The sequence below is a fragment of the Mesocricetus auratus genome, unplaced genomic scaffold (genome assembly GCF_017639785.1).
Source record: "Mesocricetus auratus isolate SY011 unplaced genomic scaffold, BCM_Maur_2.0 Super-Scaffold_100026, whole genome shotgun sequence".
NCBI classification, from domain to species: Eukaryota; Metazoa; Chordata; class Mammalia; order Rodentia; family Cricetidae; genus Mesocricetus; species Mesocricetus auratus.
In genome coordinates this window covers 28,195,657-28,216,818 of record NW_024429207.1, presented here as the reverse complement: position 1 = coordinate 28,216,818, position 21,162 = coordinate 28,195,657, and the positions used below count along the sequence as shown (strand labels likewise).

The window sequence follows — 21,162 nt, the reverse complement described above, 5'->3', positions numbered from 1 at the left end:
TACCTCTGCCTCTGGAGTGCTTGGATTAAATACATCATGCCCTGCCCAGAATATTAAACCATTGACTAACAGGGTTTTCATACAATGTTATTTGTTTTGTTATTGTTTGAACGATGGAAGGAAAGAAATCGAGCATTAGGGACAGAAAGGACATGATAGTATAGCTTTATTTCCCTAAACATATTCAGTGTTAGAGTTCCATACTTAGAAGTGCTTACAAAGAATGTTTTTTACAATGTATGATTGATGCCCATTTGTCCAGCACCACACATACACTTACATGTCTCTAGCGCAGAGTCCGATACCTGGTAAGTATTCAAGAGCTTATTTCCTGAAGTCTAAACATGAATGAGAAAGGAATTATGAATCTATATATTTATTCTGTTTACTGGAGATATTCTAAGGAGTAACAGTGTGGTAATTTTCAAGGTCTATTGATTGACTTAAAAAGATAAGGGCTTTTTAGTCCAATAGGAAAATCCCTGAGCTAGGTATCTTGATTTCTCACTTTTGCCCTCCTGCTGCTATTTAGTTGGTGACTGCTATCTAAAGTTTGGGGTGTCCCCTCTCCTCCACCCATAGAAATAATGCTTCATTCTTACCACTCTTTTTTTTTTTAATGTTAGTTCTTTTTAGTTTAGGGGCGGCACACAGAAATTGGAGGACAACTTGTGGGAGTCATTTCTCTCCTTCCACCATGTCTGTCTGGGGAATCAAACTCAGATGGTCAGGGTTAGCAGCAGGTGCCTTTAACCACTGAGCTATCTCACTAGCCCCTGTTCTTTCCACTCTTTAACATGGGTGGTAATGAGACACAAGAAGTTAAGAGTCATGGAAATTTGAAGATCTATAAAATATAAAGCCCTATTTTAATTATCATTTGCAGGCTGCCTAAATTGTATCTTTGTGAGTTCTGTCTAAAATATATGAAAAGTAGAACTATTCTACAGCAGCACATGAAGAAATGTGGTTGGTTCCATCCTCCTGCCAATGAGATTTACCGAAAGAATAATATTTCTGTCTTTGAGGTAAGGTAGCTGTCTAGTACCTGTCTTCCTGACCATTTCAAAACCAGTGCTCTCTGTGCTACACCTGTTGTTCATTCACTACTACGTCAGCTCATTCATGGATGTGAGGAGCAGAACTAGGCCAGTCCAGATGGCACCAAGTCCACAGCTTGACCTTAGAATAAATTAATCGAATTTCATTGACTCAGACGTCAGTCAGAATATCTTCCTATATTATGTATCACTAAAAGGTAAAAATCATGCTAATTAAAAATGTTAAGGTTCCATTTGACAAAATGCCAGCTAATTTTACATTTACTAGGATGTGAAAAAAATAGATCTCAGAATCTGCAAAATAGAGCTTTTAGAAAGGATTTGTAAACCAGGGATATTGGCTTATGCCTATAATCTCAGAAGGCTGAGGCAGGAGGATTACCATGAATTTGAGGCCAGCCTGGAATACACAGTGAGTTCCAGGTCAACCTGAGCTACAGTCTCAGGGGAATAAAAGCAAAGCAAAAGCAACAGTTAATAAAGTGTTTCTGTTACTCAAAAAGAATATCTTCTAAAAGTGTGTTTAATAGCATTAGTAAGTCGTAATAGGATGATATGATGATGGCATGAGTTACACTATGTCTGTGATTCTGTGTTATCATTAATAGTGGTCTTTAACTTCTTGGTCCACAGTTATATGGTTTCAGAGCCAAGTATTGAGTACTTGTATGTTGGGTCCTGTTAATTAATGTAGCAGTAGATTTTCAGATAATCTGGGTCTCTTCCCTCTCTCTCACTTGGTGAACCATGTAGTTCATCAGTAGAGGGGAGCACTTCCCCTGGGTGTCAGAAGCATCAATTGTATCATACAGTATTGTGAGAGGGTACTCAGCAGCAAACTGCTTCCTGACCTTTTCAGATTATAGGTATGTGTTCTGTGAGAAGCCATATGAGAAGTCTCTGAAGAGTGCAGTTAGTGTGGCCATATCTTGAGGTCGCTAGTATGGGAATCAATCGGCATGTTCATAGAAGAGCAAGCTTCAGCTGAAGTGCACCAGGATATCGGGATGGACAGAGTGTGCTCCTGGTCTCAGTCACCTTGAGTCTCCCTAGCCAGTTGCTCACCTAAGACACTGGCTGGCACTTCTGAGTGGCAGTCACTAGCAGCCCCTCTGTAATTGTCTGGGGCTGTGCCAGATCATGGTAGGCAGACAGTCCTGTATCAGGCTGCTGCCGGCATGTCATTCTCATTATGTTTTACCTAGTAAGTAAATTTTTGGAAGAGATTACCGTTTAGATTGTTTGTTAAATTGAATACTTTTGAAAATGACGCTTGCTGTCTGAAGTATCCCTGAAGTTAATTTTTTGGAAAAGCAAAATGCCATTTCAAATCTAGGTTCTCACCTCCCTATTTATCTATTCATGTTTTATTGAAGTTTAGGATCTCATGTGTTTGGTCATCCTTGAACAGCAAGTATTATCATACTGCCATTTCAGAGGGTAGCCTTTAGACTGTGTGTTCTGATCACTCAGGCTAGACTAAGGGTACCGAGTGATGCTTGTTGCTGATGTGTATAACTTCAAAACCAAAGAACGTTTTACAAACCACTTTTTTGTTTTGTTTTGTTTTGTTTTTCTCCTTTAGGTTGATGGGAATGTGAGTACCATTTATTGTCAGAATCTGTGTCTCTTGGCAAAGTTGTTTCTTGACCACAAAACACTCTATTATGACGTGGAGCCATTTCTTTTCTATGTTCTGACACAGAATGATGTCAAGGGCTGCCACCTTGTTGGCTACTTTTCTAAAGTAAGTACATCACTCTAAAATGTTGGGATTCGTGGAGAAATTTGAGACAGTCTCTGATGGTTCTCAGGAAGGGACAACAGAATGGTTTAGCTTTTTCAGAAAGGAAATAGAAGGAACATTCAGAAACTTACCAACTTCTAGAAGATGCCTAGCAACATTCAGCAGACTATTCTCCTAGGAGAAAAGAGCTACTGGTATACCCAAGAGGAAGAGCTTTAGCACAACCTCTAGTCCCTAGCTGAGAGACAACTTGTGAAGTAAACAGCATCATTAGCTCATGGAGTTCATTAGCAACAGAAATACGCTAGATGGATTTTTAGGCATGTCAATACAGTTTCTAGTCAAGCTGTATGACAGATGTATTCAGAAGCACGTCTCTGATTAAAGTTTTAAGTGTACAACACAGATTGCTGGAATGTCGTAGCTTTTTAAGAGGTCTTTGAGACTTAGTTAAATAAGATTGGAAATATATCAACTATTTTGTGAAACTGTATGTGTGCCCCACATTTAGGAATATTTTATGTACAATTACATAATACAATCCATGGTAACCTGCCCTTTGTAGCAGTGCAGGAGCTACCAGCAGTGTGGAGCTGCTGACATGGTGCTGTCAGTTACGGAGAGCCCAGATTCCTTTGCTGACCTCAGGCATTAGTACTTTGGTTTTAGTGGCTGGTAGTATTGGATGGCATCATTGTGTTTTATGTTGCTACCTTCCTGGGTGGCTGCTTTGCATGTGTGGTAGTGACTAACATTACCCTACCTTTGTGGGATGATGACTGCTTTGCTCTGTGGTAGTGGTGAACACTGCCCTGCCTTCTCCCAGGGGCATTTCCTTGATATGCAGTACTATTCCCAAAGGCCCTTGACTGCCTTTGACTGGTAGTGTTTGTTTATTAATGGTTAGCACGACTATTCAGCTTTACCCATCTATTGTTCTAAAACTTGGCTTCTGTTTTCTCCACCAGGAAAAGCACTGCCAACAGAAATACAATGTTTCTTGTATAATGATTCTTCCCCAGTACCAACGTAAGGGCTACGGCAGGTTTCTCATCGATTTCAGTAAGGATTGTGTTAACATTTTCTCATTTCTTCCTGTGGAGTTTTAAAATGTATATATGTAAAGATTTGTAGGTTTTTTTGTATTGCTTTGTTTCTCTCTTTTTAAAACATCTGTTAGGTCCACAATGTGCATGTGGGACTCAGAGGACATCTTGCATGGGTTGGTTTCCCCCTTCCACCTTGTGTGTCCTGGACACTGAACTTAAGTTATCAGCTTGGCAGCAAATACCTTTGCCTACTGAGCCATCTTGCCATTTCTTGTCATATTGTTATGTGGGCTTCTTAAACTTAAAGCCACTGTCCTTTTTCTTTCGGCATAGCACAAAATAATTTTTTAATAACAAATACCAGATACAGTTTTGTGTGGGCAGTCAAATTGCTCAGTGGGTAAAGACACTTGCTGCTGAACCAAATGACTTGAGTTTGATCCCTGTAACTCACATGGTGGAAGAAGAGAGCCACTCTGTGAGCACCATATGCATGCTTTGGCACATGTGCCCACTTCACACACACAAACACATACATGCATAAAAGCAAAAAGATTTGCTTGATATAGTTTTTATGAGATCAGTAGTAAATGTCTTTAATGTGCAACTGTTGGTTTCTGGTAGAAGTTAGTTATATGCAGTAACACTAATTCACAGCAGTGTGGGAAACATTGCAGAACTAACAAATGTTCTTAAAGAAGTACAGCAGTGTCTATTTTCATTATCCATTATCTGAGTAAATGTGAGTGCTTGCATGCGTGTGTGTTTTATGGTTTGACTTAATGTTAAAAAGTACATAGCACAGCTTTAAATGCCCTTTAAAAAAAAAGACTGCTATAGGAAATACTTTCATTTGTGTTTAAAAGTGAAACCTAACAGCCCTAAAGAGATAATGGTGAAATGTACATTCTGTTTCACAGTGATACTTTTAGAAAATATTGAAAAGTACCTATGTAGAAATAATGGCTTAGACTAAGGATATTTTGTTTATTTTGTTTTTTGAGTCAGGGTCGCATTATGAATCCCTGGCCTGGGACATACAAAGATCTTCCTGCCTCTGGCTCTCGAATACTGGAATTAAAGGCATGTGCTTCCATGCCTGACCAAACTAAGGGTTTTGATTCTAGTCCTGAGAAACTAAATCTTATCTGGGCCATTTAAGCTTGGTTTATTTGACTTTTGACCATTCTGACTAATATGTGTGTATGTGGAGTTGGGCATGGGTGTTACATACCTGTAATCACAACACTTAGGAGACTGAGTCCCAAGTTCCAAACCTGGCTGCACAAGAAATAAATAAACAAGGCTAGGAAAATATACTTATGTTAACTAATATTTTCAGGCTTATAAACAAGTATGATGACAGTGTATTTTAACCTTTTCTAGTATAATATATTTTTCTAGATTACTATTCTTAGACTGGTTTTAAATATTCCATAATGACAAAGCTACTTCTTTTCTACTATTTGTATTTTCAATGATTTTTCTCTGAAAACTTTTGCCCCTTCTTTTTATTCCAGTTCTTGAAAGCTATGCACTAAACTAGAGGAAAGAGTAATACCATAGCATGCTCCCAGTGGCACACTCATGCTTCCCAAGGTGAGGGGAAGTGAGGAATGACCAACAGTACCTTCACAGAAGGAAACAGCCACAATCTTAACAGCATTTCATAAAACCAAGGCACCCTTGTGTCCTTCTTGGTTCGCATCTAGTAGTCGCCCTCTAGTGGTCCAAATAAAGCAAAGATTTTATTTTTCCCCCTTGTCTGCCCTGGTAATACATGGAAATTAAAAAGCATTGTTGCTTTAATATTACTAATGCAGCTTGTGACAGAAACCTTTATTTATTTTTGTAGTCTTAATATTTTAACAAGGTGACGTGTTGACTATAGACAAAATATTATTAGCATAATGTGCAACATATAAACATAACCTTTCCTGCAAATTATTTTAAAGTAGTTTTACAAGCTTACTCTCCATTTTTGGAAGGAATTTGCTTTTTGAAATTAACATTGATGATAGTATTTGGGTTGGTTGTATAAAGGAACGTTGTTGTTTGTAAGGTATCTGACATGTTTGTGATTCTGGGTTCTCCAGGTTATTTGTTATCCAAGCGTGAAGGCCAAGCAGGGTCCCCTGAGAAACCATTGTCAGATCTAGGTCGTCTTTCCTACATGGCTTACTGGAAAAGTGTAATATTGGAGTGCCTTTATCACCAAAACGATAAACAGATCAGCATTAAGAAGCTAAGCAAATTGACTGGAGTCTGTCCTCAAGACATTACCTCCACACTCCACCACCTGCGAATGCTGGACTTCCGCAGTGACCAGTGAGTATCACACCCCTTTGTAGACCTTTACAATGGGATTAGGTTGACAGAGTAGCTGACAGGTGGTGATGTAAATTTGGGACCGGGCAGCTGGATGTCTGATGTAATTCACTTAAATAGTTATGTGTATTGCTGAGTCACTGCTTTCTGTAGTGTTTGGGTCTGATAAACATACAGAAATTTTTTCTAGTCTATAATTGACTAGAGACTAGAGCCTAAGCCACTGAATTGTGTATCTTCTAGTATTGGGAACTTTCTCTCCTCTAATGTGAAGTAATCGCTCTAAAAATAATGCCATTAAATAAAATACGTTCATTTTACTTCAGTAATTGCCCATGTAAATGTCACTAAGAAAGAACAGAATTTACTTTTGCTTAAAATGGTCAGGAAAAGCCAGGCGGTGGTAGCGCACGCCTTTAATCCCAGCACTCGGGAGGCAGAGGCAGGCGGATCTCTGTGAGTTCGAGGCCAGGCTGGACTGACAGCCTCCAAAACAATACAGAGAAACCCTGTCTCATAAAACCAAAAAAAAAAAAAAAAAAAAAAAAAAAGGTCAGGAAAAGTCACAAGGAAAAAAAATTGAGCTGAATAAATGGAAACAGGAAAAGGTATCAGATGAGCAGGGGAAAGTATGGCGAGGTCTGAATGAGTGAGTGAGTGACTGACTGACTGACTGGATAAGTGAGTGAGTGAGTGACTAACTGAGTGAGTGAGTGAGTGAGTGAGTTAGTGAGTGAGTGAGTGACTGACTGACTGAGTGACTGACTGAGTGAGTGAATGAGTAAGTGAGTGAGTGACTGACTGAGTGAGTGACTGACTGAGTGAGTGAATGAGTGAGTGAGTGACTGACTGACTGAGTGAGTGAATGAGTAAGTGAGTGAGTGACTGACTGACTGAGTGAGTGACTGAGTGAATGAGTAAGTGAGTGAGTGACTGACTGACTGAGTGAGTGAATGAGTGAGTGACTGACTGAGTGAGTGACTGACTGGGTGAGTGAATGAGTGAGTGACTGAGTGAGTGACTGACTGAGTGAGTGACTGAGTGAGTGAATGAGTGACTGACTGACTGACTGGATAAGTGAGTGAGTGACTGACTGACTGACTGACTGAGTGAGTGAGTGACTGACTGACTGACTGACTGACTGACTGACTGACTGACTGACTGACTGACTGACTGGATAAGTGAGTGAGTGACTGACTGAGTGAGTGAGTGAGTGAGTGAGTGAGTGAGTGAGTGACTGACTGACTGAGTGAGTGACTGACTGACTGAGTGAGTGACTGAGTGAGTGAGTGGATGGGTGACTGACAGAGTGAGTGACTGACTGACTGATTGAGTGACTGAGTGGGCCGGCCAGTGTGGCTGTGATTGGAATATGCCCCACTTACCTGACTTCCCTAACTCACATGCTGACACAGCTACACTTCATCTTTCTAACAGATGCTTTTGAAGCTGTCTTCTCTTAGGATCTTTGATAGTTGTGTCTCCCTTTTCATTATCTATCATAGTACATTGTTGATTGCTATAAACTTTTCTCTGGTTGTAGATTTGTGATTATCCGCCGGGAAAAACTTATCCAGGATCACATGGCAAAACTGCAACTGAATCTTCGGCCTGTAGATGTAGATCCAGAATGCTTGCGCTGGACTCCGGTCATAGTCTCCAACTCCGTTGTCTCAGAGGAGGAAGAGGAGGAGGTTGATGAAGGAGACAGAGAAGAGCCCCAAAGCCAAGAAAGAGAATTAGAGACCACTGTAAGGGTATGTTCTGGTTTGTTATGGCTTTTAAGAATACTTGTAGTACATATTATGTCTTTCCAACAAATGTCCTCACTAGAGGACTAGGGAGATAGATGCTTAGTTGTTAGGAATTGTCAAGCTAGGGGACCTGGTTTGATCCTTGGAACCCATTTTAAGAAGCTGGGCACAGTGACACACACTTTTAAGTCCAGTGCTGGGGAGGTGGAGATGGGGGATTCCCTAAAGCTAACTTGCCAGACTCTGTCTCTTAAAATGGAGAGCTGGCTCAGTGATTTAGAACACTTGCTGCTTTTGCAGAGGACCCAGGTTCAATTCCCATGATATGCATGGCAGCTGACAACTCCCCACCATCTCCTGGCTCCTCAGACACTGCAAGCATGTGGTGCACAAGCATGCACTCATCCACATAAAAATAAGTCTTTTTAAAAAATAAGGTGAAATTCCTTAGGGAGGATATCCAAGGTCTCATCTCCATATCACATCCACATGTGTGTGTGTGAACTTCTACATACATACACACATGCAAACATGTATACAGATACTCACACTAGAGTGTTAGTGTTTTATTTTAATGGTAGAAATTTCAGGAATATTTGCTCTTACTTATGGTTTTTGGGGGATTTTGTTGTTGGCTTTTTAAGGCTTAGAACGTTAGGAAACCATTAGGTTTCTGGCAGTGTGTCAATCATAACTAATACTTACCAGAGTACCAGTAAGATCTACATTTTAAGCTATATAGTAACTGAAGAATCTGAATTGAGTATGAATATGACAGCTATTCAAATGAAATAAAAGACATAAAATAGAACATTAAGGAGTTATTATAACCATGTATATGTTTTCTGTAGAACATTAGAGATCTCATGGAATACATAGATGTCTTCAGGGCTTTAGTGAAGAACTATACTATGTTGTATATTTTCCAGTATTTTTCTTCAGATGATGCATAACTTGTTTGGATTTCCTTTAACTTTTTTTTCAAGACAGGGTTTCTCTGTATAGCTTTGGAGCCTGTCCTGGAACAGGCCCTGTAGACCAGGCTGGCCCCACCACTGCCAAGCTGACATTTTTTTTTAAGTAGTGCTTTCATCCTTCATGTTCTCCTTTGATTAAAAAAAAAAAAACTCATCTACTTTATTGCATTTTAATTTAAATTAAATATTCCAGAAAAAATTGAAAATCTGTATTTCTCAGATATTACCCATGTTCTTATAGCCCAGTGGTCCTCAACCTGTGGATCATGACCCCTGGGGTGTAAAAAGACCCTTTCACGGGTTGCCTAAGACCATCGGAAAACACAGATATTCACATCACTATTCATAACAGTAGTGAAATTATAGTTATGAAGTAGCAATGAAAATAGTGTTGCCGTTGGGGGTCATGACAACATGAGAAACTATATTAAAGGGTCATATCATTAGGAAGGTTGGGAACCACTGATCTAGTCTGTTCTTCCTTGTTTATCAATTTTTATTTCTAGAAGATGTTATAATCTCATCTTCTGTCCATAGACCACAAACACTGACTTTGACATCAAAGGTGACATTTCATGGTTGTTAGGAGCACAAGACCTAGAGTCAGATGTTTGGGCTTGCCCCTCAGTTACCTCATTTACAGAAGGGCATCATAAGATTTCATTGTATTATTGTGAGACTTAAACTAGAAATACATATAACACATTTTAAAAGTGCCCACCAAGGGGAAAACATTCATTGTTGGGATTAAATATTTAGTAATTTTCTTTCTAAAGTTCTGTTTTCTTATCTCAACCTAGCAGACTGAAAAATTAACCAGCATTGTTTTTGTTTGTTCTGTTTTCCTTAATCAGGTGGGAAAGTCTCTGTCTCGGGAAAACAAAGATCAAGATTCTTCCTCTTTAATAGAAAGTGAAAAGAAACCAGAAGTTAAAGAACTGGCCAGTTCTTCACGGTTGAGCAAACAGGTCCTTCCCCGGGACAGTCTTCCTGCCAATAGCCAGCCACTTCGGAGGGGCCGCTGTACGAGGAAAAACAGAAAGACCCAGGAACGTTTTGGTGATAAAGATTCCAAGGTGCTTGTGGATGAGACATCAACTCCTCAGGAACAATATGGAGAGTGTGAGGAAAAATCAGAAACCTCCCAAGAACAGTACACTGAAATCGAAGAACGTTCTGCAGTGTCTCAAGTGCAGCCAGATGGGAAAGCAGACATCCCCAAGGGGAGACTGAGTGAGAGTGTTGAGCTGTGGCGAGGGCAGCTGAAGAGAAGCCCTGAGACCCTCAAATGCAGAGTGCCAGAAGGAAGCGATAGACTGCCGTGCTGTTTCAGTGATGGCGACAGGGCTGTCTTTAGAGCCTTCAGTGAGAGTAGTGAGGAGGAGGAGGAGCCAGAAAGCCCTCGCTCGAACTCGCCACCCGTACTCACAAAGCCCACCCTGAAAAGAAAGGTGATGCACCTCTGTCTTGTCCTCCTGTAGCTGTGATGCGTTATGTAGGTCTGCTCCCAGCTCATGTGTGTTAGTTCACAGACTTGAAGCTTCAGACGCACGAAAGCAAGTACTGAAGCCATGGAAAGTGAAGCTCCTGGTGGTAAGGGGAACTGACTAGTGTTTGTCAGACAAATCCCAGGCTGTGGTGTGTACCTCCACATTGCCCAAGCCTGTCAGAATACAGGCTGCCAGGTTCTAGACATGACTTTCCCCCCAAAGCTGTGAAATCATTCCTTTCTGTGAGGAATGATTTCCTTTAAGGAAATTATGAGATTTACACCATTATTGTAAAGACAATATGCAGAGTTCCCATATGGCCCAAACCCAGTACTTCTATTATACACATTTTTCAGAGTTCGAGAGCTATAACGCATACATTAGTTAGTAGAGACCATACTTCATTCAGATTTCTAGTTTGTCTAAGTGGCCTTTTTCTGGTTAGTATCCCATCCAGCATTCCATGGTGCAGTTAATGTTCTCTTCCAGTTCTGGGTTGTGAGTTTCTCTGACTTTGATTGTTGGATATGGCCTTGAAAGTTGTGAGGTCACGTGTATTACACATTATCGTTAGTTAGAAAGAGGAAATATATTGAGAGAAAGGCAAAGAAGCTCTACTCTCATCCCACGATGTAATAGATGTTATAGTGCAGTGTGTGTGGTGACTCTCATCCCACCGTGTAATAGGTGTTATAGTGCAGTGTGTGTGGTGACTCTCATCCCACCGTGTAATAGGTGTTATAGTGCAGTGTGTGTGGTGACTCTCATCCCATGATGTAATAGGTGTTATAGTGCAGTGTGTGTGGTGACTCTCATCCCACCGTGTAATAGGTGTTATAGTGCAGTGTGTGTGGTGACTCTCATCCCATGATGTAATAGGTGTGACAGTGCAGTGTGTGTGGTGATTCTCGTCCCACCGTGTAGTATGTGTGGTGAATTAGTTAAAATGCCACATTTTGTTGTTGATGGTAACCCTGTTAGGTTTCTCTGCTGTTGGTTAATTCCCCCCTTTTCATACTGTGGTGGAGGAAAGGCATCATGTGCAAATCATACTTAAGATACCTGTGACTACTTACTCCAGGAGCAGAGTGTCTGCATAGATGTGTGATCATTCTGCTATCTCAATCAGGACCTACTACTCCAGTTTGTAACACTGTTTTAAACTTAGGTCTTAGCTCATCCCACCCAGCACTGGCCATTTGGAGGTTTCTTAGTTTTGCTGTTTCTATTTCTGGTGTCATCATCATTAGCTGCAGCAGCAGCATTGGGAATCTGCTTTGTCTTAAGCCCTTTCTGACACTGCAGGATATTCCAAATTTATCTGGATGTTTCTTGCCTCAGCTATAACATCAGCCCTTCTCTAAAGAGCAGAGCCATTTTAATATAACTTGAAAATTCTCAGTAGATTATCTCTACTGTTGATTGCATTATCACAAAAGATACATATCTTTGCCGTCCTAGGGTTTATTTTTCCCGTTTATGTGGTAAAACTAATAGCTATTTTCTTGTGTAAAAACATGAATATTGTAACAGCCAGTGAAGTTGTATGCAGAGTACTTGGACATTCCCAAAATTCACGTAAAGGAGTCAATAGATTGTTTTACAGCTGTGCTTAGATATGTGACCTTGAGTAAGTACTAACTTCTCTAGTCTCTGTGGAGTGAGGATTTGATTCAGTCACCCCTGGGTTATTGTCTCTGTTACTTGGTGACATCACTGAATGATGTAAGCTATTAGGTCAGCCCAATAGAAAGACGTGCTGTTGCTTTCTCTGGCACCACGTGAATACATTGCAGCTCTGCATTTCTGTGCTCCGCGTTAACTTGTTTCCTCACATGGCATGCACGGTGGTCTGTGAGAATGCGGTGTTTCTATTTCTTTTGCTCCTGCATCTGAGGTGCTTCAGTGGCTCCTCAGAGTGTACAGTTTAACTCAACTAACAGTAATGCACTAGCAACATCTACTCTTTGGACAGACACACTTGCTTTTTATATCATAAAGTTGTATTTAATATCTAAAATCTTTGTGTGTGTGTATGTACGTAAGTACCGATGAATGTGTATGATGTGAGTGTGGGCTTGTGCCATAGCAGGTGTGGAGAGGTCAGAGGACAACCCTGAGGATTTAGTTTCCCCCTTTATCTTGAGATCCAAGGATGGAACCCAGGTTGTCGGGTAGCCCAGTTTGCCCAGCAAGCACCTTTGCCTACTGAGCCATCGTACTACCCACATCTTTGTGTTCTCAATACTTTGTTTTCTTTACCAAAATATCTTTCGGCAAACCGCATCTTCATTTTAGATATGCTAATTCTGCAAAATTTTTAAACTTTTGTTATAACAAAAACTGTTTAATACTATAACTAAAATACTTGGTTCTTCACTAAATAGAAACCGGTTCTTCACCGAAGAAGAAGAGTGCGCAAGCGGAGACACCACAATAGCAGTGTGGTCACAGAGACCATCTCCGAGACCACTGAGGTCCTAGATGAGCCATTCGAGGACTCTGACTCTGAGAGGCCGATGCCAAGGCTGGAGCCTACATTTGAGATTGATGAAGAGGAGGAGGATGAGGACGAAAATGAGCTCTTTCCCAGAGGGTACTTTCATCGCTTGTCCTCACAGGATGTCCTTAGGTGTCAGTCCTCCTCTAAGAGGCCATCAAAAGATGAGGAGGAGGAAGAGGAGTCAGATGATGTGGATGGTATGTTTATAGAACTGTTTCTTACGATGCTTTCTTATGTGTTTAAGCGGACAGCAGTAACAGCTACAAACCTTTCCACAAAGGGTTGAAAATGAGTATGACTCACTAAGGCAGGAAGGAAAGGGTTACTGACCTTTGCACATTGCATGGAATATATCCATATCCATTTTTGCATTTAGTTTCTTTAATCTGGACCTGTTCTTGGCTTTGCAGGAAATCTTACTACCAGAAGTTCTTCCTTTTTGGCCTGTATTGTCTAGGATCTTATCTGACTCTTGTGTTAAAGGGTGATGGAGTAACTGGTTACTAGGCTGGGTGGTCTCTGGTGTTAGTCTGTCTTGCCTGTTGCTGCATGCTGAGTGCTGCCTAAGTCAGGTGCTCGGTCACCTCCACTAAAAGGAGTGCTAAGGAGGCTCTGAACATCAGTGGGTATTTGTGTCCTCTGTTCAGGAACCGTCCTGAATCAAGTCTCTAATGGATCTTAGTCTGTTCCTTTTGTTGTTTTGTTATTTAAGTCGCTTGCTGTACAGAGGTCAGGCCTGTCTCAGCCTGTTCACTTCTGGGATTACACGTGCACAACGCAGCAACCAGCTATGCATCTCTCACGAGTGGCAACAATAACAGCACAGGCTGAGTTATATTATGCAGCTAGACTTCCAGTCATTTGCTTTTCAAATAGACTTATCTTTACTTCACATTCAGACAGACGGCAACTGAGGCTCACGTGATACGAGGTAGGAAGAAACTAGACTTTTGCATCCAGCCTAGGTTTTGTGAAGCGTTGTATTGCCTACACCTGCATTGTGTTTGCTGTGAATGGCCTCAGTCTGAGCGCTTCATTTTCACAGGTGAATTTGAAGCAATCTAGTCGTTCAACATTGCTTTGTACTCTTTAACTTTTTGCCTTATTTAATGGAATTTTTTATTTTCTTAAAATTCAGACTTGATATGTAGTAGATAGAACGGGGATTTTTCTGACAGGGGATGTAGCTTGGCGGTGATTGGCTCTGAATTCAGTCCCTAGAACCCAAAACAAAACAACCAAAAAGTCCTTGTGGCATGTGTTCTGTATGTATGCATTTGTATATGTGTGTCTATGTCTGTCTTTGTATAAATGTGTGCATGTATTTATATGTGTATGTATGCATGTGCATGTGTATGTGTACATGTGTGTATGTACTTGTGTTAGTGTATGTAAATATATGTGTGTATGTTTGTGCATGTATGTGTGTTGAGTGCGCATGGGGCAGGGGAACACAAAAGAAGAGTTATGAGTATGTGTGGCACAGTCTAGATATGAAGCCCATGCTGGCCTCAAATTTGTGACCCATTTACCTTAGCCTCCTAAGTGTTAAAACTTACACTGTACCAGGCACACATTGTCTTATTTTAAGGCTTATTTTGCGATGTGCGCTTTTAATGTAGTAATAATTAGTCATTGCTTTGTTCTAAATCATGATCCAGAGTTTACTCTTGTCACTTATTGATGTATATAGGAAACTCACTCTGTGTGTGCATGTGTGTGAACTGGTGGCACTTGGTACTGTGTGTGTGTGTGTGTGAGAGAGAGAGAGAGAGAGAGAGAGAGAGAGAGAGAGAGAGAGAGAGGGAGGAAGGGAGGGAGGGAGGGAGGGAGGGAGGGAGGGAGGGAGCGCGCTGGCACTTGGTGTTCTTGTCTTGGATCGTTGTGTGTCAGTTGGTGTCTCAGATGTAAGCTACTGTGACTTTGACAGTTTTTCTCTCATAGAACTATTGCTTTGTTGACTTCCCAGTTATATCACAAAAACACCTTTGACTCTCCCTCCATGCTCAGAGCCTTTAAAAATTAATAGTAATTGAGAATGTATTTAATGCCACTGAACTCTACTTTAAAATGATCAAAATTTTATCTTTATATATATTTTGCCCCAATTTAGAAAAAGTAATACCAATGCTGAATGTATTCCCTTTTGGGAATAAATAATTCCCATATTATTGGCACTTTGACTTTTTCTTATTTGTTTAGCACTGCATGTCAGTGTTTGTTTAAGACTAAATGCCTTGCAATTGTTCCCATATAAACACATTGAGTAGCAGTTGTTTACAGGGATGGCTCAGTTTTGATCTACGGGAATTGACTTATGATCCCACTTCAAGTAATGATTTTGTGGAAACTTAAAAAAACCAAAAACCTAAAAGTCAAAGAGGTAACAGAAAAGCAAACAAAAGAAACTGATTTTTAACTTAGAGTTCATACTCCTGCTGCTTGTTATGTACATACTCATAGAGTTTAGCCACCAACTGCTTTAACTAGTAGGTGGTAGAGTCGTGTTGCCAGTTCATTGTATAACTTTATGTATCATTAGCCTTATTTCTTAGGTTCTTCTGTTGTACATGTTGGTCTCAGAGAAATACTGGTCTTGTAACCTGTCTTTACTGTCTTATTTTTTCTATGCAGACACTCCTATTCTAAAGCCAGTATCTCTCTTGCGAAAATGTGATGTGAACAGTGCTTCACTTGAGCCAGATACCTCTACACCTATGAAAAAGAAAAAGGGATGGCCCAAAGGCAAGAGCCGAAAACCTATCCACTGGAAGAAAAGACCTGGACGAAAACCAGGATTTAAATTGAATCAGGAAATCATAGCTGTTTCTACGAAAGAATGCATAATTGAGCCCATAGTTCCCATTAAACCTGGACGTAAACCCAGAACTCAAGAAAATGAAGAAATGGTTGAGGTAAAAGAGGACTTGCCCTTGTTGGAAGAAAGGAAAGAGGAGATGCATACAGAAGCAGATGAGGAGGCCGAGGAGGAAGAGGACACAACTAGCAGTGACATTAGAGCCATGTCCCCGTTGGACAGCAGCAACAGCCCTGAGGCTGAACCCAAAGAGCCCGAGGCAGACGAGGAGGATGAGAAGCCCATGGAAGAGCAGAGGCAGTCTGAGCAAGAGCCTCGAGAGCTGGAAGAGCAGGAGCAGGAGGATGACGACGATGTGACTGCAGAGGCCAACCGGAATGAAGACCATGACGCTGACGATGAGGACGATGGCCATCTGGAGTCTCTGAAGACAAAAGAGCCAGAGGAGCAGCCAGCCAGAGAAGACCACAAGGAGGAGCCTAGCATTCCCGAATCTTTTTTAGATGCAAACATGCAGGACAGTAGGGAGAATACAAAGGATAAGGATGAAACTGAACCAGATTCTGAAGAGGAACAGCCTTCCCATGAGGCATCTGTGGTTTCAGAGACCATGCCAGGGTCTGAGGAGGACCACGAGGAAGACTCAAACACTAAAGAAGAATTAATTGAGCTAAAAGAGGAGGAAGAGATCCCACACAGTGAACTGGACCTGGAAACTGTACAGGCAGTGCAGTCTTTGACTCAAGAAGAAAGCAGCGAGCATGAAGGAGCCTATCAGGACTGTGAGGAGACTCTGGCAGCCTGCCAGACCCTTCAGAGCTACACCCACACTGATGAGGACCCTCAGATGTCAATGGTTGAAGACTGTCATGCTTCTGAGCATAATAGCCCAATATCCTCCATTCCGTCTCATCCTAGCCAGTCAGTTCGATCAGTCAGCAGCCCCAGCGTGCCTGCCCTGGAGAGTGGCTACACACAAATCAGCCCAGAGCAAGGATCGCTGTCCGCACCCTCTATGCAGAACATGGAGACCAGCCCCATGATGGATGTGCCTTCCGTATCAGATCACTCTCAGCAGGTGGTGGACAGTGGCTTCAGTGATCTGGGCAGTATCGAGAGTACCACAGAGAACTATGAGAACCCAAGCAGCTATGATTCCACCATGGGCAGCAGCATTTGTGGAAATAACTCCTCTCAGAGCAGCTGCTCCTATGGTGGGTTGTCATCTTCAAGCAGCCTCACCCAGAACAGTTGTGTTGTTACTCAGCAAATGGCAAACATGGGCAGCAGCTGCAGCATGCTGCAACAAAACAGTGTCCAGCCTGCTGCCAACTGCAACATTAAGTCACCTCAGACTTGTGTGGTGGAAAGGCCTCCCAGTAACCAGCAGCCACCACCGCCACCACCGCCGCCGCCACCACCACCACAACAGCAGCAGCAGCAACAACAGCCGGCACCACAGCCTCCCCCACCGCAGCCGCAGCAGCAACAGCAGCCCCCACCACCACAGCAGCAGCCCCAGCCCCCCCCACCACCACAGCAGCAGCCGCCTCTGTCACAGTGCAGTATGAACAACAGCTTCACTACAGCTCCCATGATCATGGAGATACCAGAGTCTGGAAGCACTGGGAACATCAGCATCTACGAGAGGATTCCAGGGGACTTTGGTGCTGGCGGCTACTCTCAACCATCGGCCACCTTTAGTCTAGCCAAGTTGCAGCAGCTGACTAACACCATTATGGACCCTCATGCCATGCCTTATAGTCATTCTCCTGCTGTGACTTCCTATGCAACCAGTGTTTCTCTGTCTAATACTGGACTGGCTCAGCTAGCTCCATCTCATCCCTTAGCCGGGGCCCCTCAAGCACAAGCCACCATGACTCCACCCCCAAACTTGGCATCTACTACTATGAACCTCACACCACCTCTGCTACAGTGCAACATGTCTGCCACCAACATTGGCATTCCTCACACTCAGAGGTTGCAAGGGCAGATGCCAGTCAAGGGGCACATTTCTATCCGCTCCAAGTCTGCACCTTTACCCTCTGCAACTGCACACCAACAACAGCTATATGGCCGTAGCCCACCAGCAGTTGCCATGCAGGCTGGCCCTCGTGCATTGGCTGTTCAGCGTGGCATGAACATGGGGGTTAATTTAATGCCCACTCCAGCCTATAATGTCAATTCCATGAATATGAACACCTTGAATGCCATGAACAGCTATCGAATGACACAGCCCATGATGAACAGCAGTTACCATAGTAACCCTGCCTACATGAACCAGACAGCACAGTATCCTATGCAGATGCAGATGGGAATGATGGGGAGCCAGGCCTATACCCAGCAGCCTATGCAGCCAAACCCTCATGGAAACATGATGTACACTGGCCCCTCCCATCACAGCTACATGAATGCTGCTGGCGTGCCCAAGCAGTCACTTAATGGACCTTACATGAGAAGATAAACGAGACGAACTCACAGTTAAAAGCTTACATATATATAGATAAAGGGACTTTTTATACTGACAAACCAGAGAAAAATGGACCTTTTTCCAGTTAAAATATTACTGTAGATGTAGAGGAATTTTTCTTTGGTTTATTATTATTATTATTACTGTTTCTGTTTTGTTTCTAGAAAACCTGATCTCTTTTTGGGGGTTCAACGTTGTTTTGGGTTTTTGTTTTCTTCACAGTCTCGAACATTTTACAGTAGAACTCATCTAAAAATGGATTTGGGTAGGGGAAACATGCACAAATCTTTTCATAATTAAAAGGAGCCTTACTTTCTTTATACACCACATGGACAGAATTTATGTAAACGTGAATTTATTTTATTTTAAGATGTATGTTTCCCCTCACTGTCTGCAGCTCCCAATGTTGTCATTTTTAAATGTTATATATACATCTCAAGGGTCAACCCAGCCCTTTTCCTCCAGACCTGACCTTTCATTTCCCACTTCATTCCAGCAGGAGGCACTTAGGGGAGACTGGGATGGGGACATGGGGAGCAGCCCAAGCTCCTTAAACTAATGTTATTGTTATTATTATTAATAATAAAGTGAGGCAGGAAATGCTTCTCCTTGTAAAATGCCCTCCCCTCCCTATACAAACACACACCTCTGGAAACCTTTCCCCAAGAGTGTTTCTAGGTAGACTTCATTGAAATACCTGTTTTTCTTGAATCAAGTGTAATATAATTTTTTTTTAAATATTCCCACTCAGCACTCAGAGACACAAAAATACTGTAAGTCTCACTTAACAGCAGAATCTCAGAGGACAGCTGTTTGCAATCCTACTCCAGCCTTTGGAGGATACAGATGGTCAGTTACCAATCAAAAAGAGGGATGAACCTCTTGGGTTTTTACCACCTGGTGACTCAGCCATAACATGCACACTCCACTCACCTCTTGTTTTAGTATGTACTTGGAAATGTGGACTAAGGGTCTTGTGCTTGCACCTTTGACTCTGGTAACCTTCAGAGCAAGCCCCTGTGATTGCCTGTCACATTTTAGCCACACAGTTTGATGATGACTGTAGTATCAGTGACTTAGAAAATGCCTGGTGCAGAGTGAGTCCAAAGGGAGATGATGGTGTGACTTTCACAGCTGCATAAATGATGCATACCTCTCGTTTTTGCTTTGTCTTGAGATCCTGAACTTATCCCCATGAACCAGTGTGCACTAGCCGCTCTCCTGTGAGCAACGAGCAAGGAGAGCCTCACCACCAGCAAAGTAGGGCACATCTGGGCCGCAGGGCTTCGGGACACTCGCCTGTCGTTAACTAGTTCGCCCAGTCCCTTCTCACTTGCTCCAGGGATAGGTAAAAAAAATATATATATATAATTATAATTATATATATACATTATATATTCCATCATTAGAAGATGGAAACTATTATACCACTTGGTATGTGCAGTCAAATATCCAAAAGGAGGACATAATGCTTAAAGAAATACCTGTAAGCAGAAATTATCTCCTTTATTTGTACATTTTATATAGATAAATTTTTAAAGTACTAATTAGGCATTACATTTTTTTCAAATGCACAGGTTTGTTGGGCTTTTTTATATACCTTAATTGGCTTTCTCAATTAAGTGTGTTAGATAGAAAAGCAAAATTCCACACTGTACCACTATCGACTCTGAGCATGTGCAAGGCTGCGTAGGACCCAGTTTCTCTGTATATACTGTTCCAGTTCCCAGTCATCTCTGTAGAATGTGCACTGTGCTGCCCTCTCCTACATCTTCAGCTACGTCATTGCTTCCTGGATGGGATGGGGCAGGGATGGGGGAGGGAAGGGGAGGTCTGTTTGGGAGGAGGGTGGGTCAAGGCAGAAGGAGAGCCTGTTGAAATGAGGGCCGTGAATTCAGTTTCTATTGGTTTGCAGTTGTGTTTTTTTTTTTTTCTTAATTCAATCAGGCAGCTCCCTTTTTCCACAAGCCTCTGTGACTGTAGAACTATTGTAGAAAAATATGTTCTTTTCTATATTATAAAAGAAATTATCCAACACGGTAATATTGGTACCTGTCATTTTTTCACTTCTGTTTTAAAAAAAATGTATTTTTAGCAAGATAACTTGGGTAATCTTCTAAAAAAAAAGAAATTTAAAAACTCACTTGTTAGTGACTTTGATGCCTTTTAAAATAAGAGCTTTTTCATTTCATTCCATCTTTAAAATTTTTTATCTTTGTTGTAGAATATTAAAAACTATTTTAAGAAAGATAAAAATTCTCTTTAAAGAGATCTCTAGAGAGTGTGACTAGAGCTCCAGATGCCTCTAAAAGCCGCATGTACAAACTAAGTCTATTCCTGTCTGTTTATATTTGCTTTTCCTGTTTTGTAACCTCTTTGTACTTTGTTCCTGGTGACTCGTAAGCTAGGGGAGGGGGCCTAGATGCCTTTGTATTTCTCCATGTCATGCGCTCCTGGCCAGGTAGCCTCCCTTCTCTCCTTGTATGTAATATCTTTTTCCCCCTTTCTAGCAAGTACTTTCAAAAGAACTCTGTACATTTTAACATAAAAAAATAAATTATGTTGAGCCATTTTGGATGTCTGTCTTGCATGTGGAATTTTTCTCTCAAACAATTCAGACTCTCAGGGATTCCTGTTCCACCGAGACCTGTGTGGATTAACCTGTTTCATACTCTTACAGTTTCTATTTATGTAAATGTTTATAAATAGCAACAAAACCATGGGGTAGGAGTTGTTTTTAGGCAGGGTCTCACTACGTAGGTCTGGCTGGCCTAGAGCTTGCTATAGACCAGGGTGGCCTCAAACAGATCTGCCTGCTTCTGCCTCAAGAGTGCTGGGATCAAAGGGTGTGCATTTTTATTTTCCCTTTTTTAAAGGAAATAATAGTAACTTGACTGAATTTTCTGGAGAAATTCATTTGAAAACCTAAAGGGGTCATAATTTACCTATATAAACAAAAAGGAAA

The 21,162-nt window shown here is 41.6% G+C and overlaps 1 protein-coding gene across 3 annotated transcripts in view; it reads left to right on the top strand.

The window, feature by feature from the left end:
* Kat6a (lysine acetyltransferase 6A) overlaps positions 1–20,774 on the top strand; it is an 86,959-nt gene extending 66,185 nt beyond the window's left edge. For all 3 annotated transcript variants that reach the window (XM_040731864.1, XM_021225105.2, XM_021225106.2), the window contains 8 exons: positions 887–1,028; positions 2,647–2,808; positions 3,777–3,870; positions 5,954–6,185; positions 7,729–7,942; positions 9,771–10,367; positions 12,794–13,106; positions 15,544–20,774. In XM_040731864.1, coding sequence (XP_040587798.1) covers positions 887–1,028; positions 2,647–2,808; positions 3,777–3,870; positions 5,954–6,185; positions 7,729–7,942; positions 9,771–10,367; positions 12,794–13,106; positions 15,544–18,191 — 4,402 coding nt within the window. In that variant the 3' untranslated portion in view covers positions 18,192–20,774. The remainder of the gene's footprint in view (positions 1–886; positions 1,029–2,646; positions 2,809–3,776; positions 3,871–5,953; positions 6,186–7,728; positions 7,943–9,770; positions 10,368–12,793; positions 13,107–15,543) is intronic.
* Positions 20,775–21,162: the final 388 nt, after the last annotated feature.